At 40.3% G+C, this 16300-nt stretch overlaps 1 protein-coding gene across 1 annotated transcript in view; it reads right to left on the bottom strand.

Moving 5' to 3' along the window:
• ELAVL4 (ELAV like RNA binding protein 4) overlaps positions 1–14458 on the bottom strand; it is a 40987-nt gene extending 26529 nt beyond the window's left edge. Inside the window, 1 exon segment of the mRNA XM_075155800.1 lies at positions 14212–14458. Coding sequence (XP_075011901.1) covers positions 14212–14458 — 247 coding nt within the window.
• Positions 14459–16300: the final 1842 nt, after the last annotated feature.

Here is a 16300-nt window from a genome sequence, read left to right on the forward strand (position 1 = left end):
AAACTTGACCATACCAGCAATATAAAACATGCCTACTCTTTCAAATAGCGCCTTACAGTCTCTCAAAGGCTTCTAGCATTTTAGGTGTTTCGCATTTCACCTGAAACAACACTTTGCTCTTACCTGCATACTACACAGAGTTTTAACAAAGTCAGCTGTGTAATTACTGTACTTGAGGACATGGACTAAACTGCATACAAAGCTTAAGTGGCAGTTTGAGACAGATGCTGCTGACTTGGCTGGAGTCTTCTGCGGTTCCCATTACCATAGTATGGAAGCATTTTATCTCTGTAACGCACCTTTCCTCACAAACACCACTGAGGAAAGCACTTTTATTCCTATTTTGGAGAAAAGAAACTGAAAGACGTTGAGATTTCTGAGGTGAACTTGGACGGAGTAACACAGTCACTACAACAGGCATCTAAAACTACATCTCCCTTACCCTAAGACAGTAACCTTATTATTGGACCATTGAGAGTTGTGCTGGGCAGCAGGCATCTTGTAAACACCATGCACATTTAATACTGTAGAACATTATCCTCCTTTTTCTTTTTTCTTTTCCTGCCTCTATCAAGTTTCTTCAAATGTAAACCTGGATTTTAAGCACGGGTGCATTCATACTACTGCAAGCAATTGATTAAGTGTGTTTTCATAAGCTACTGCTCCTGACATACGCAAGACAACCGAGTTCCATTTCTGAACCAATATTTGGATTCCTCCCCCCAGCCCCAGTTGACATCTCTTGCTTCCCTTCTTTTCATCTTCTCCCCCTTCCTTCAAGGAGCACACAGCCTCTGAATCAGCAGCTGTTCTGAGAAGAGCAAGGCTGCACTCCTCCCCCCTTTGTCCCAGAACAGAACAGGGACTGTACTATAAAAATCCAGTGTTCTGGGGACAGGCATGAATGGACAAGAAACAGCCATGACTTGTCTATCCCGAACAGTAAATTCAATGCTGAAGAAGAGATGAATTAAACACAAGAATGCAGACATTAGAAACAAACAGGCTAAGTTAAAACAATATTCAGTAAGTAGTAGTAAAAACAAATAGACCCAGGAGAAAATGAAAAACATACCAGGACAGAAAAAATGGTAAGCAGCAGTGTTGAAAGCAATCTGCAACAGGAATTAAAGAAGTCACTGCGTTACAAAAAGCATGCAATACGTGTTAGGAAGCCTTTCACATCCCAAACAGGCGACATCACATCATGGAAAGGGGATACAGCATCGCTGGACCAGCGGTACACAAAGAATGTTGAAGACTACACTCAACTATAACAAGAGGTGTATATACTGGAGGTAAGGAAAGCAACAAACTGAAGGCAAATTCCAGCAACCAACAGGTTTTTGAATCAAGAATGACTTAAGGCTTGAGAGCAACTTAAGATGCAAGATTAGAAGTGTCCAGTGTTACAACATTAAAATATATTATCCCTTAGTTAAATTGTGGCTAAAAAGAGATGCAAAAGCCTATAGATACTTCAAATGTGTAAAGACCAACTGGAGATGAAATATTGAAAGTGTGCTACTTAACACCATTACTCATAAGAGAAGATGAAATTAAAAAAGAGAGTAAAAAAAATTATACGGTCTGAAACCAAAGAGAAAAGGCACTCCAGTAGTGCAAACCAGTGGGTCATGGAAGAGGCACACGCTTCATTACAGCAGACTTCTCTTCCCTTCCTGCATCCCATCCCGAACACTGGTATTTCTGAAATTCAGATGAAAGTGGAAGGCAACTAAAAAAAATTAATACTGAACAATGGAGCAGAAACTGAAAGCAAACCAAAAGAGTGATTTTTCACTGGTCAGGCTTCAACAAAAGGGAGAGTAAGTTCAGATCACAGTGATCCCATGGGCACAACTTTGGTGCAAATATACCAAACTTTTCCACAAAAAAGTGACGCCAGGCACCCAGAGTCAAAGTTTATGAGAAAACCCACTATTCTAGAAGACGATGGTAATGAGTGGTGGAGTGATGGGAGGAAGAAAGGCAGGACTGAAACATGACAGAGCCCGTGCACTGACCAAGGCTCCCACTTTCGTGATGGGTCAGAGAACTGCATGGGCAGAGTGAAAAGTCAGTCGTGGCTTAACAAAGTAACATGCAACTTGGTTTATCGGAGAGAGATTTTTGTTAAAATGCTAAGAACATGCTCTCTCACTGAGAGGAACTATGCAAGCAGAGGAATCAGAAAAGGAAAGGCACACTAAGAAATGAAAATCCAGTGCATCCTCAAACCTGGAAGCATTTTATGTGGCAATAGCGGCAGTAACACTTCCAGTCTAAAGGAAGTGGCAGAGGCACGTAAAACTGGAGAAAAACAAGAGTTTGCTTTGCAAAACAAGAATATTGAGGTAGGACATAGCAATATACTGCAGCAGCAATATCTGAAACCTGGTTGACTGCAAACTCAAAAAGCCCTGGTAATTTTGTCATTAAATGATTTAATTCAGCAACATTTAGTGGTTTGTACCTCAGCCTCTGTCAAACAACAAAAAACAAAAGCCACCACAACACTAAGACATTTCACAGCAATTCTGAACAGTGACTCAGAATACCTATTCTGTCTCATAAACAGCCTACTAATTAAACTCTTTGAGCTCTACTAACCAGTTTTTCCAATGCACGGAGGAAAGTCATTTATTACAGACCGGAATACAAAATTTAATATTAACAACACAACCTGTGTCTGCAGCATTTTTAATCTGATCAGTGAAAACATAAATAAAAGCTGCAACCTGACAGCTAAGAAGGTTAATCTGTTATAGTTAGATTTACATAGATTACTTTACACAGCATCTGGAACGATGCTGAGAAAAGTAAAGCCACTTAAACGTATTCCAAAATGTGCTACCTATAAAAATGTTGCTATCCACCAATACTTAGACTGCTGCGAGCCTATTTAACAAACTTGCTTCAGCTTTAAGACAGAACTTTCAAGAATGTTAAAACAAGAGCAGGAATTTTTAAAAGTTACTTCAAATGTTTATAATAGTCCTTTTAGGTACTTGCAGGAAATAGAAGTTATGAAAAGGAAAACTGCTTAAAGGAGAAAATATTATGAGACTTTGTTGTGTGCATGTACTACCTAGTTCTATCATTTAAATTTCTTAATAATTTTGTTGACAAGAATATTAGCATGAATATGCTCCTCGATGAGTCTTCTCCAGACTGAAAAACAAATCTCTCCCTTTTTAAGGTGGCAGATTTCATCTGTATCCGCCAACACCTTTTCCTGTGACAATATCCACGTGTACAGCACTGGATGTACCATGTGTGGATGTCATGACTAGAAGCTGTTCTTGCTGACCATGGACAACAGCGCAGGTTTTATGATAGACTGCTCTTGTAAAAAGGCTCTCTACAGTATTAAATATATAGGTAGTAAACAGAGGAGAGGGAAAGTACATGTATTTTTCCTTCTTTTGTTTCCAGTTTGGCAAAGTACGTAAACATACCTAACATGAAGCAAGTACCACAATCCTACCAATCAACAAAATCAAGGGGCACAACACAGCAGCTATTCCAACATAGTAAAAAATGTAAGGGCAAAAAAATGTTATCAGCCAAGCTCCCGAGCTGTTCATGGTTGGGGTTAGGTTTTTTGTTTAAGACAAAGTGGCTTCCAGAGCAGGAAAATATTTAAAGAAAAAGTAGAGAAATGGGAGAAAGAGATGCATTGGTAAATAGAAATGACACAGATACAGCGCAGAGGAGAACAGAGGAGTCTAAAAAAGGAACTGCTGGAGAATACGTCTTCCTCGCTACATGTTCTACCTTATCATGCCCTACCTACCATCCTCAGAACAGCGAAAGTCAAAACACCCCTACATCTAACCAACAGCATCCTAAGGAAGAGGAAGGTGGCCTCATTTTGTGGGTCGTAGAATGCCATAGCAAGAGGAAGCCTGTTGATATCTAATTTAAGGTGCTTTAAAATGCATGTGCACAGACAATTATCCTCATAGGGCAGCAGGCACATCAGACCTTCTACTGCAGAAACAGCAGCCCCTCTAATACAGCAACAATTAATCATACTGGCAATGCTGCCATTTGTTTGCTTGCAGGTGAGTATGACGCAGCTTTTTGTCCATCTGCTTTTGCAACACCCCTTAAAAACCATCTAACTGAAAAAACAGTCTGGGCTCTTGTGAATAAAAATAAAAAAAGTGTTCAGGTTTTTTTCCCCTCAAGCTGATATATTCCACGGATTAAACAGATGCTGTGAGAGTCGTAAGAACAGCAGTACTGGGTCAGAGCAGAGGCCTGCCTAGTCCAATATCCTGTCTCCAGCAGCACCTGCAAGTTAGTAACTTGTGCTGAAATTCCCAGTGGGAACAAGTAGGAACATCTGCAAAGTCAGTGATGGATCCTGCTCAAAAAGAACAGAGAACAGCAGCTATGACCAACAAACACCAGCAGTGAGTCAACCAAAGCAGAGCCAGTGAGCAAAGTCAAAGAAATGGACTTGGACTTCGGTGACACGATGTTTTCTTCCCCTCTTTCCCTACACTTTTTAGAATCAAAATCTCATGATGGGATGAGAGGGACCACAAGATTGTGGCACCACAGAAATGTGAAACACGGCACCTGGGCAAAACCTGTCTAAACAAGCAGGCATAGATGCAGAAGGGCCTGAACAAGACTCAGGCTGCACCACAAATAGTGTAAAAACTCATAGGCTGCAATACCCTACCAATGACAACTCCAGGAATGAAGTATAGGACATGAAATAGCCTGCTGCTGAAATCCAAAGATACATGCTTGTCTGTTGGCAAAGGCTGAGCATCAGAACAACTTCCAATCGCCAACGGATTACTAAGGTGGTTATCAGTGCTGGCTATAAGCAAGTAATTGCCAGTGAGCTGCATACAAAGGTTGGTGGACTCTGAATTCAGGCCGCAAGAAAAACTATCCTTTAAGTAGGAAAAAAGATAGTGAGCAGTGTTAAGGATATGCAGGTGTAGAAAACTACGGTAAATCCCCCTCTGCATATATTCTTGTGCATAACACCATAACATAACTAGAAATTAACCCCTCTTAACCGTAAGTCAAAGCATTGGGATTGAACCTCTGATGTTTTCTGGAAGCAAAAGAGAAGGATTTAAGGCCAGGCAAGACCTCCATGCAGTAGATATCCCAAAAGGAACTCTGCCCTCTACAGACAGCATCTCACTTGACAAATAGATAGAAAACAGGTTGGCTTGATCATGTAAATGGGTCCTTGCTCAAGTCACAGTTAGAATAACCCCAAAAGCAAAGAAGATCCGAAGGATGGGGTCCGAGTGGATAGAGTCTGAAGAGTACTTTGTTTCGTTAGTATAGAGACTGCACATAAACTGAGCTAGCAGAAAACACAGAGAGGAAAAAGATAGGCGTGCTGAGGATGTACACTCCCCATGGGCAGCAGATCCCAATACTGATCTGAAGGTCTCAGGCTGACCATCCCAGAAGTCAAGGTGAAGACGATCTTGCAGAGCTCTTCTGGCTGTAGAGAAAAGCACCTGCATGCTAGGAAGTCAAGTGATGATGGATCAGCTCTGCAACAGAGAAGGGGCAAGAACTTCCTGGCTCACAGAGGCTGAGAAACAGCTACTGCAGGCAGGTCAAATAATCCTGGTCACAAATTTATTAAATGCCATCTTAAAGCCAAGAAGAAACTCCTAATGTAGCGTTGGTAAAAAGCAAAGCCTTGTGAGAAGAGAGAGCAGGAGCTAGGCCAATTTCAGAACCTTTCAGACTGGTTTTGCACAGGTCACTTTTGTTCTTGGACGAGTTGTCTAGCAGGAGCACTGGGGAGACCGGCAGGGGCAACAGCCGCAGCACGGCCACGCTGCTCCTTGGTATGGCTGAAGGGCAGAAGGTCTTGAGTACCAGGGAACAGATGAAAGGTCAGCCTCGGAGCCCTGACAGGTATCTCTTGGTGTGCTGTCTACTACTGCCTCAAAAGACCCTGCCTCATCTGGAAGACAGTGCATCATTAACGGACACTGCTGCCAATCTCCCAGAGCTTTCCTGGAACTCTCTCATTCCTTTCCTCCCCTTTCTCCTTGTCCTCCTTGGGCTAAAAGGAAAGAAAAGAAAAAGGGTTAGGGACAGAAGAAGCTGTGCATGAGTGCTGAAGCATGGTGTCTGTGCTTCTAGAAGGAAGGGCAGAACGAGGGAAAAAAGGACAAACACTGTAGGTAAGGGTGGACTGTCATCATATAGAGGGTTCCACCAACAGAGCCATTTCACCTGGCTGTTTCCTGGTAGACAGCTATCTTCAACACAGATGATACGAAGGATGGAAAGAAAGTCTCAGATTAGAAGGTCAGCAGACACACTGAAAAACCTCATAAATAACCTTGTATCTGGAAGTCACGATTTAGGAGGTGTAGGTGTGCTTGTGCTGTCGAGGAAAACCATACTGCTAATCCTTCCTCACTAGACTTGAGGGGAAGGTGATGTTATTTACTCAAACCAAGCAGTTAAAGTGCGAAGAATAACCTAAATATGCATTAAAGGCATTTAATACACTTCAGCACAAGCTCAAGAATGAAACTGCTGAAGTTAATTAGAAAGCTCTTTCACAGCACAAGGGTCATGCCAGCTTGCTTTCTGCCTATTTGCCCCAAAACTCATTTCAATTGCTTTTTTCCAATAATCAAGAAATCAAAATTCTTTTGTTCGCCAGTGCAGAGTATGCACCAGATGACTGCAGAGAGGCGATAAAGAAAATGACAGATGCAAATTTGACCGTTTTCCTCAGCATTTAGAATAGACATCAAACCATACCAAACACATTTTAGAAATCCAGCACTAAGACACTCACTACTATTTCCGTGTTGCCTCCCCCACAGTGCTAATGAATTTAGTTCAGATACTTAATGCAAATGTTCATTTAGATAATCAATATTTGGGAATTGTCTTGAATCTGCAGCCCTTAGAATAGGATATGCAACACTAAAATTAGGTTTATCTCTGCTCAAGAACAGAATACACTTCAGAAAATAAGCAGCTATAAAAAATAAAATAACTAGGCCACAAAATTAAGATCAACTTATCAAAGGTCTTTAATGACATTCAGAGCCATATATTTAGTCTTTTAAAAAATAATTCTAGATTTTAGGTTTAAAAAACTCTGACACATGTCTTTTTCATGTCGTAATATTTTATTCTCTGCATGCTACTGAAGGTACCAGAAAGATTATAACCAAAAATTGAAGCATGCTCTGTATTCCATCTGATTCACAGAAAGAAGCTTCTTTTTTTCAGCTCTGAAACACATTATTTTAGACTTTGGCTTCTCCGGGCACTTGACTTTCAGCTGCAGTTATACTACTCTATCTGATCGCTCTTTCCTCACTGCATTTTGAACATGAACTCAACATAAAGAAGTAACTGCCATACAAGTCTCCTGTACCTGCTAAAATATGGTGAGGCCAATCCACAAGTCTCTTCCTGAAAAAACTGAGGTAATTCACTTAATTGGTATTATTTTTCAGACGAAAGAACTCTAGCAGAGTATTCTCCCACATAAATATTTTTCCTTTTTCAGCAAATACTAAGTCTTTTGCTTTCAAGGAAGTCAAATGCAGAAAACTGCATTGCTTGTTACAGAGATTTCCTACGCAGCCAATTTGAGGGGCACTACTGAATATGGACTTTAAATGCAATCAAACCAAATGCCAGAATTACATTCACTTTGTAAACGGTGAACACCACAGTATCTAAGTTTGGTTTTTTTTTCCTGTTCTGAAGGTTTGTGTTAATCCTCATCTACTACTGGAGCAAAGCAACTGCTGCTAATACTCGATCTAGTCTAACAAGATCTGTACCAAATAAATGATCAGAGATCAGTAACTAGTTACCACTACTTTACAGAGAATTACTAAAAAACTCTTCCAAGTCAAGAAGGGAATACACTACCTCTACAAGGTATTCTTCTCCTAAACCCTGTTATTAAGTAGGCTTATGCCATGAGGCATGAGTGTTTACATACTTTCTAAACAGTTTATAAGCCTTATCTAACATAATCCCTACATTCTATAATCCTATCTGTTTAATGTATTTTAAGTGGGGAAAACTGCTGGAACCAGTAATATCTCAAAATGGAAGGCACTTTCAAAGCACAATCAGTGAATTGGACATCAAATGTAAAAGTAGTTTATGCTCAGATTAGACTTTCAGTCATTTAGGATCAGGTAACTTAATGCTGGGTTTCATGGTAAGCTATATTTATCTGCATATGGGTCCTTTTTTTTTCTTCCAATAGGAAACACTTTTGGTATGCCCTTTTACAAAATTCCTAGAGAAAACATATACAAAACACTGATAGTCTTCGTATGTGAGCTTTTCAATGAATACATGTTCTATCTGCAGCTTCTAAACATAAATAGCTGTGAACTATTTCCCTTGAGTAAAAATACATATTCCCCCCCGTGACAAAGCCGCACAATTTCACTAATATCTCTGTAATTTCCAGCCTGAGTCTTTCAAATGCAGACTTAACCATGCAACAGTTACTATTATTATGAACTGTATTACCAAAAAGCCTCTTTCCTATAATTAAATTTAACCATTAATCCTGTTTTTGCTTTGTGTCTTTCCATTACGATGAGCTTTCAGAGTCCCCCTTCGATCCCAAGATGGACACTGTGACCTCTCGCTCATGTACTCCGTCAGGCATCAAAACATCCCATCAAAATACATAAAGCTTAACTGTTGCCCGCTGCAAACATTGGGCCAATACTAGAAGACGTCTGTTTACTAAGGAAAGCGTAAGTAGTGTTTTCCCGCTACTGCACACTTGCCATCAGCTTCAAGAGCTTCCCTCCTGGAGAGCCGCACCGCTGGGGAGCATGGTCACACCCGGCCTCCTTCCCTCCTGCCTCCTAGGGTCACTGCCAGTCTGCAATTAACGGCTTCTGCTCCTGGGGATACAGGCCTCCTCCCTCCACTGCTTTCCAACAGTTACAGATTCCAGATACTGAAATTAAGGCTGCTTAATTAGGTCCCAAATTTCAGGAAACTCCAAGCATGCAATCTCTGAACAGCACATTCCCGACAGAAACACCAGTTCAGTGCCATCATCCACTGAACACTTGGTTAAATAAAATCTGGGTCTTTGCTTTTTACAGCAGCATCTTTTCTGCATGTGCTGGTAAGCTGCTCGTTATAGAGCGAGATAGGAAAAAATAATTTTTATAAAGGGCAAACGATACCAACAATGTAGTGTGGACATACTTCTGGACCAGAAGGGGTTCACGGTGGCTCGCTCAGAGCACAGGCAGAGCATCCTCCCCAGGTTAGGAATTTACTGGTTTCTACGGAGAAACGAGCGGTGGAAGATATTTTCCTGTACTCTCTCATAATGCTGCATCATTTCTGACTCCGCCATTTTGTTAGCTTTTGGTTCTTGGATCATACGGTTGAACATCCAAAGAGTGAGGAATGGACAAGCCATTACTTCCAGAGCGCTCTATAAGTAAACCAGTCAATATTTCTTTCTCTCCTAACATGTGACAACACACAGATGCTACTGCTTTGAGTCAATAGCCTGCCTGTCCTGGATTTTCACTGGGATCATCAATATTTATATTACACTTACAATGCCACGATTATTTCTGAACTGCAGTTTTAATCTAAGTCTGCATCAGTCCTATTATAAATACCTGAAATTAAAATGAAAGATGTAAATCTTTGTGCATAATCTTAAAGGAATTGCAAATTCAAAAGGAACGATTTAAAAACAGAGTTGCATTGGGCAGAAGAGCAATGAAGTTCCTGATTATGCATGCAAAGAACATCAAATTGTACCACACAGCAGGAATATGCAAACTCTGTCATAAGTTAAGTGATGCACAGAAATCCTGTATCAATAAATATTCTGCTTTACAGTGCGCCTGGATCATTGTAAGATACGAAAGATTATTCGAGATCCAAATATTTTAGATACCAATCATCTGAAGATTCAGAGATGTAAATCCCTGTGTAGATTACAGAGAAACAAAAAGATCATTCTTAAGAGCTCAGCTAAGGCCACCAAATCAATTAAAAATTAATAACAAACATCCCCTTCTCCCACACACAAACTATGTCAACAAGGACAACTCACTTGGCCAGCAGCAATTACAGTTTCTCTGATGGACACCACACTGACTGGATCTTTTGTTTTCAAACACGGGACAAAACAAGTTCAGCATTTCTTCTCTCAAAATTTTCTGATGAATTCAGGCCCTCTCCTTCCCCAAGTCAGGAAGACATTTATCACTGGCTTTCTTTGGACAAAATAAGAAAAAAAGAGCATCCGCAACACTATATAGCTTAGTGTCACTTAGAAGCACTGAGCCTCACATCCATCTGAAGCCGTAGTCTTCCCCCGTGAAGTCACCTCCCTTCATCTAAACACTGCTCTAAAATGTTTATGCCATTTAGCTTTTTTTAACTCAAGTTCCTTCTCATTTTTTGAGAGCAGCTGATTAAACCTGAACAACTGGGTTGTTGGACAAAATATGCTGTAGCTATGAAATGGTACAGCAGGGACCAGTTTCACTGTTAATTTAAAATGCTAGAATTAATTAGGTAGTGTAAATGAAGAATTTAATAAGCACACTTTACAACCACAAGTTCTGCTTTTATTAAACACCCCTGCCAAATGAAGGCAACTATCTTCAGTCTGTTTTTCCTTGTCTCATTCCCTTAAAATCTCTGCAGTGAAAAAACAACATTTTTCCTATTGCAACCCCTCCCCCATAATTAAAATGTATGCCTGACTTCCATCTCCTCTTTCAAGTCATTAGCATCTTTTAAAAATTCTACTGTATATCCTGCCTGTTCTGAGAAGCTACCAAACAAAACCAAAGTTTACAATTTTGGTTTTGAATACCAAATTAAAGGCTGTCTTAGAAGCTGTCATTTCTATTCAACTCAGTACGGTGTACTACCAAATTAGCATTTTTTTTTAGGAAAGGAATATGCTTGTTTAAACATGTGTCTTTCCAAAGCAAGGGGTAACATCACGAATCAATTTTCTTAAAAAACCCTACTACTGTTCTAAGACGGCAAAAAAGACTTGGAGCAGATGATTATTCCTGACATATATTGTTTAATCAATTTTAAAATTAATAAAAGAGTTCAGATCATAAATTCTCTCAGAGGGATCCTGTATGTTTAACAGACTTAGTTTAGCTTTTAACTCCTTGAAAAAAGTATTTTGGGAGCCTAAACATTATTTCACAAAATCTGTGCAATTCCTTAACAGGACAGGGGAAATTGAATCTTTTACATGAACCAGTTCAATCCTATCTAGCCTCAGAAATACATTTGAGATTTTCTAATATGGTTTTGCCAGGGAACTATGTAATGGTGATTATTTGGTTTATGACTTTCTTATTTTTCCTGAAGCAACCTCTCTATGCAGCTAACTTCTTATTCTAGCTTTCCTTGATTTACCGAATATTTTACCTTAGCAAGGAGACAAACTTACTATCTATGAAGACAACCCATATTTTTAAACGGAAAGAGTGCCAACATTTGTTTAAAGGCATACTACGATAGGGCACGCTTAGCTGAGATTTATTAAGAACACAGAATTTTGAACAGAAACAATGAAAACTCCAAAAGCAGAAAACCTAAGTTGTTTCAGACCTTCACCAGTTCAGCAAGAATAACTTAAGAATTTACTGTTTCTTCTGCAATACAGCTTTCACTGTCAAAAAATCTACATTGATTTTTAATAAGAAAAAAGTAGAGAACCCCTGAAAAGCCAGTCATTCCTGTAACAGCCTACTGGCATACTTCCACCCCTCCCCTCCCCAAAAACGTAAAAACCCAGAAAGCCTAATGAAGAACACACTTACATGACGATCCAGAAAGATGAGCTGGGTATGACCTCAGTGCATTTCCATTTTGTTACTCTCAATGTTCTAAGAACGTTTAGAAACATGGACTGCTTCCGGCAGAGGACTGCATTCGATTTGCTAACTCTGAATTCAATGTGAGGAACGAACACGCATCCTAAAATTTAGTAATGCTGCACAATGCCTTGATAGCAGGCCTGGAAACCTTGGCAGATTAAATTCTGTTTTCAAAAATGGCACAGAGACTTTGAAGGACAATTTTTTTTTTTGCGAATATGGTTCTTTTGTACTTGTATCACTTTTTAAAACAACATGTAGGCTCCTCAAGCACTTAGGAGTAATGTCCTCAAAGCACCTAAGTTTTTTTTAGAAAGCATGCAAGTTTTTTTTTAAAGAATGGTTCCTTTAAAGTATTAGCTTTATGCACTTTGTATAGAAAGAAAAGCGTAGGCAAAAAACTACCCAAGAATACGTCAGAAGATCATATAGCAAATTTCTGACATCCTCAAATACAGAGACAAAAGCCTGAAGATGGAATGAAACAAAAAGAATACTGTTCCTAGCCGATGAAGTAATGGCCCTCCGTCCAAAGACGGCCAATTCTCTGCAAAAACAACATTGAATATATAAAGTCTTGAAATTATATTGCAAGGAAATCCCCATGAATTTGAGGGATATGGGAAGCAAAAAAGCTCATGAAACACAGGACCTGCCATGATCAAAGTTCAGGCTAGGCACACTAGACTCCTGCAGATGAGGGTTAGCTATTCACTTCTGTCTGAAATAACTGAAGTAACCTCCAATTTAATTTCTCAGATTATTTTCAGACTAAAAGAAAAACAACGGTCTCGAGCTAAACTGGTCTGGTGGCAGATATCAAGGGTGGTATGTCATAGTGGGCCAGCTACGCTTATAAAAGAAGAGGACTTCAGTTATTTGCATGGAAGTTTTTGGAGTGGGAGGTTAAGCGATTTGTTTTTCTTTAAGTAGAAAAAAATAAAGAATAAATAAAAGTCAATTCCATTTTTCAATCTTCTTCGTTTTAATACCCCTGAAGCTATGTCCCAATCAGAAGATATATTGAAATAGATACATCACGGTCAACGTGCTAAAAAAAGCTTTGCCGGACTGCACTTCTGAGGACTGGAGCTGCCCTGCAGCTACTCCCATTCGTTGTGCCTTGTGTTCAACCAGAACACTGCTGTATGTCAGGAAGTAAATAAAAAAGAAACATTGCATGTTTAAAAGCACTAAGCCGATCATCCTAAGGCTGCCAATACAATGGCTGCCAGGTTGTTACGGAAGTAGGTATGAAGATTTGTGTTTTAATTCCTCTTCTTTACATGGTGCCTCTTTCCAGAGAGCACACACCCAAGATGCTAGGAGCGCATCTGAGAGAGGAGACGGCTCCTCTTCTGGAACCCCGTCCTTCCCCAGGCTACTGCTCTGTGCTAAACATAACAGCGCTGGTGATGCACTGAACAGCAGTGAAGTTTCAGCTGTTCCCTACCTACGGTGCGAGTAGACACACAACCTATAAAACTAACCTATAAAGCAGGCTATAAAAGCTGATTGTTCATCCCACCGTCTTCTCGTGCATCAGTGAATTCCTGGCTGCGGCAGCAAGGATACAGAGTAGGCTAGGTGCATCTGCACCGGTCCACCCCTCCTCTAGCAACAGTGCAGACACCTCTCTCCTCTTTGAGGTAGTATCTGTAATGGGAGGCTTTTCTTATTCTCAAGGCACCTACCAACTGGTGTCACTTCACGCAGAAAAGGATCATGGCAAATTAAAAGGTTTTCAGGGAACAGAGTTCGTTAACCAATATCCACAAATATCCAAATTAAATCCAGAGCAGCGGCTCCTAACTGCAGACCTCTGCTGTTCCAGAATGCTGTGGTAAATAAGCTGTGATGGGCGTAACAGTGTTGTTAAAAGGCAAAAATTTGCTGAAGGTACGGCGAGGTTCAAAAGAAACAGTCAGAACTAGGAACGGTCAAGTTGGCTCAAGCTATTTATTTAGACCACCCTCCTGCAACTTAAGCCAATGTTAAATAAAAATCAGAATGATCAGGAAAGTAATGCCATCATCTGAGCTCTGCTGCAAGAAGCTGCACGGTGTGTCACACACATGCAGACTGGCAATGTCGGTACTTCCCCTCAGATCTGTACCGAGTCTGAAAGATGAGGGGCTTCTCCTACAGTTGCTCTAGATCCAGTGTGCATCACTGAAAAGTAAAGGCTTACCACGGTATCTGCAGTATTCCCTATGCTAAGCACTTGCAATATAAGCACTGAGGTTTTGCTGACCCCAAAGGTAAACTGACCCTGATGCACGTAAAGTCAACAACATGAAGTGCTTACCTGTAATTTTGTCTCTCACGAGCTTGCAGGATTCAATTTCACCAATGCTCCCAAAGAGACTCCTGAACTCCTCCTGGGTCATGTTCTGGGGTAAATAGTTGACTATGAGGTTGGTTTTGCTGTCATCTGTAGCAGCCCCTGTCTGCATGGGGGAAGGGCAGTTTCTACTGTTGCTGGAGGGTCCATTGGTTGTATTGGAAGTAGGGCCATTCGACACCTGAGGCTCCATGGTGCTAATTATCTACATCAAAATAAGAGAAGAAGGGGAAAAAAAACCCTTAAGTTTCATAGATACAATAGCTATTTTTAAAGATACTTACAAACGAATGAGTAGGTAGCATTCATGGCCAATTTAGATACTTCAACAAAAAAAACTCAGCTTGATTCCTCTGTTATTGTTGCAAAGTAGGTCATGCTAGTCTTTGGCTGTGAGCATATACTAAGATGCAGTTAAAAAACCTCCTTTTTTGTTAATGCAAAGCTGATTTTTGCTTTCATCACACAGCCATTTTCACAAATGTAAATTTAAACCACATAAATTTAATTATAATTTAGGGTAATAATCATAATTAAAATTACAGTTCCATTAAATCAGATGAAGTAAGTGTATGGCTTTATATGAAAAGGTAAAATATTTTACCTATTTAATAACTGTATCACAGAGTGCAATGACAACAACATTAACCAGGCACAGTCAATCTGCAAAGTGTTGTCATTCGGATTGCCTTCAATTAATAAACTCAGTGTCCCAAGACATACCATTTACTGGTTCCAGTGATGACCTATATTCTCCAGTTATATTTTTCACTAACGAACTGACACCTCTTTAAATAATAAAGCCCTGGATTTGCAATCTTCAGAGATACAAAGGTCTTCAGATATTTACTGGAATCAAGATGGTTTAATCAGAGAAAGGCTTATCAGGCACAGGTGCAGGCTGGAATTTTAACAAGCGCCTCTATCTTGAAATGCGAAACTCCAATTTTCACGGAAGAACCTCAAATAGATCTTTCCAAAAAATGACAAGTAAGGATCCAGCCTAGCAAAGTGCGTGCAGGACAGCAGCCCCATTGTCGCCAGCGCCACCGGTCACGTGAGTGGAGCCGCCTGCATGTTTATCTGCAGGCTGAGGACTGAAGAATGCAAGTTTTCATCCAAAAAGTGCACAGGCAGACAAAGAAAGCAGAAAAACCTGGGTATTTCAAGCCTCTTCTATATAGGTATTTGCCACCACTACAGCTTCCAGCCCATCTTCACTGTCACCAGTGCTGACAAGGGAAGAACATCACCTTAGTCTCAAATCTGGACAAATTAAAGCAATGCAAATGTTGCCTTTTGCTGTCTACTGCGAAGTTTGCGATGTGCAGCTTCACTGGTATCTCTTACCGAAGAGCATCCCTCGGACGGACTCAGCCTCCCTCCATCAAAGACTCAGTCAGATGCAAACTGCTGCCCCAGGCAGGAGACGCCGCTGCCCAGGGACGGGGACAAACGCGGGGAGAACTGAGGGCTAAGACACCACACACTCTGAACCTTGTGTTCAACCGATCCTGTAATTATTATAATTACTCAAGACTTAATTTGCTTTCTTTTTTAAATCCAGGGAGGTACATGTTGTGACAAATTAGGTCTGTAATTCAGGAGGATGGGGGGGACACACCAGAAGGGGGGTGTCTATTCTAAAATTAACTGCATGAGGGTGGCTCAGACTCTAAATAGGTTATATTCTGGTCAATTCTATTTTTATCTTTTTTTTTTTTTTTAATTGAAATGCTTCAGCGTTAGTTTAATGCCTCATTTAGGAAATAGCCCTCTTTTTAATCAATGGAAATAAGTTTTGAATTACCATTATTTTTTATTATCAAGCCCAGGAATAGCTTACCTGGTTTAACAGTTTTTAAATAAAAAGAAACCTTGCCACATCATGCCTAACAGAAAGGCCTTAAACCACGCAGCAGAATCATTTTGAAAATAAACTCCACAAAACCAGTAACTTCTTGAAAGGAATCGGCACATCCAAACCAGAATCCCCCTGCCAATTTTACCAGCCATGTGGCAACCAAGCACTGCTGACATCTCTGTCAAGCTG

The sequence above is a fragment of the Calonectris borealis genome, chromosome 8 (genome assembly GCF_964195595.1).
Source record: "Calonectris borealis chromosome 8, bCalBor7.hap1.2, whole genome shotgun sequence".
In the NCBI taxonomy this organism is placed as follows: Eukaryota; Metazoa; Chordata; class Aves; order Procellariiformes; family Procellariidae; genus Calonectris; species Calonectris borealis.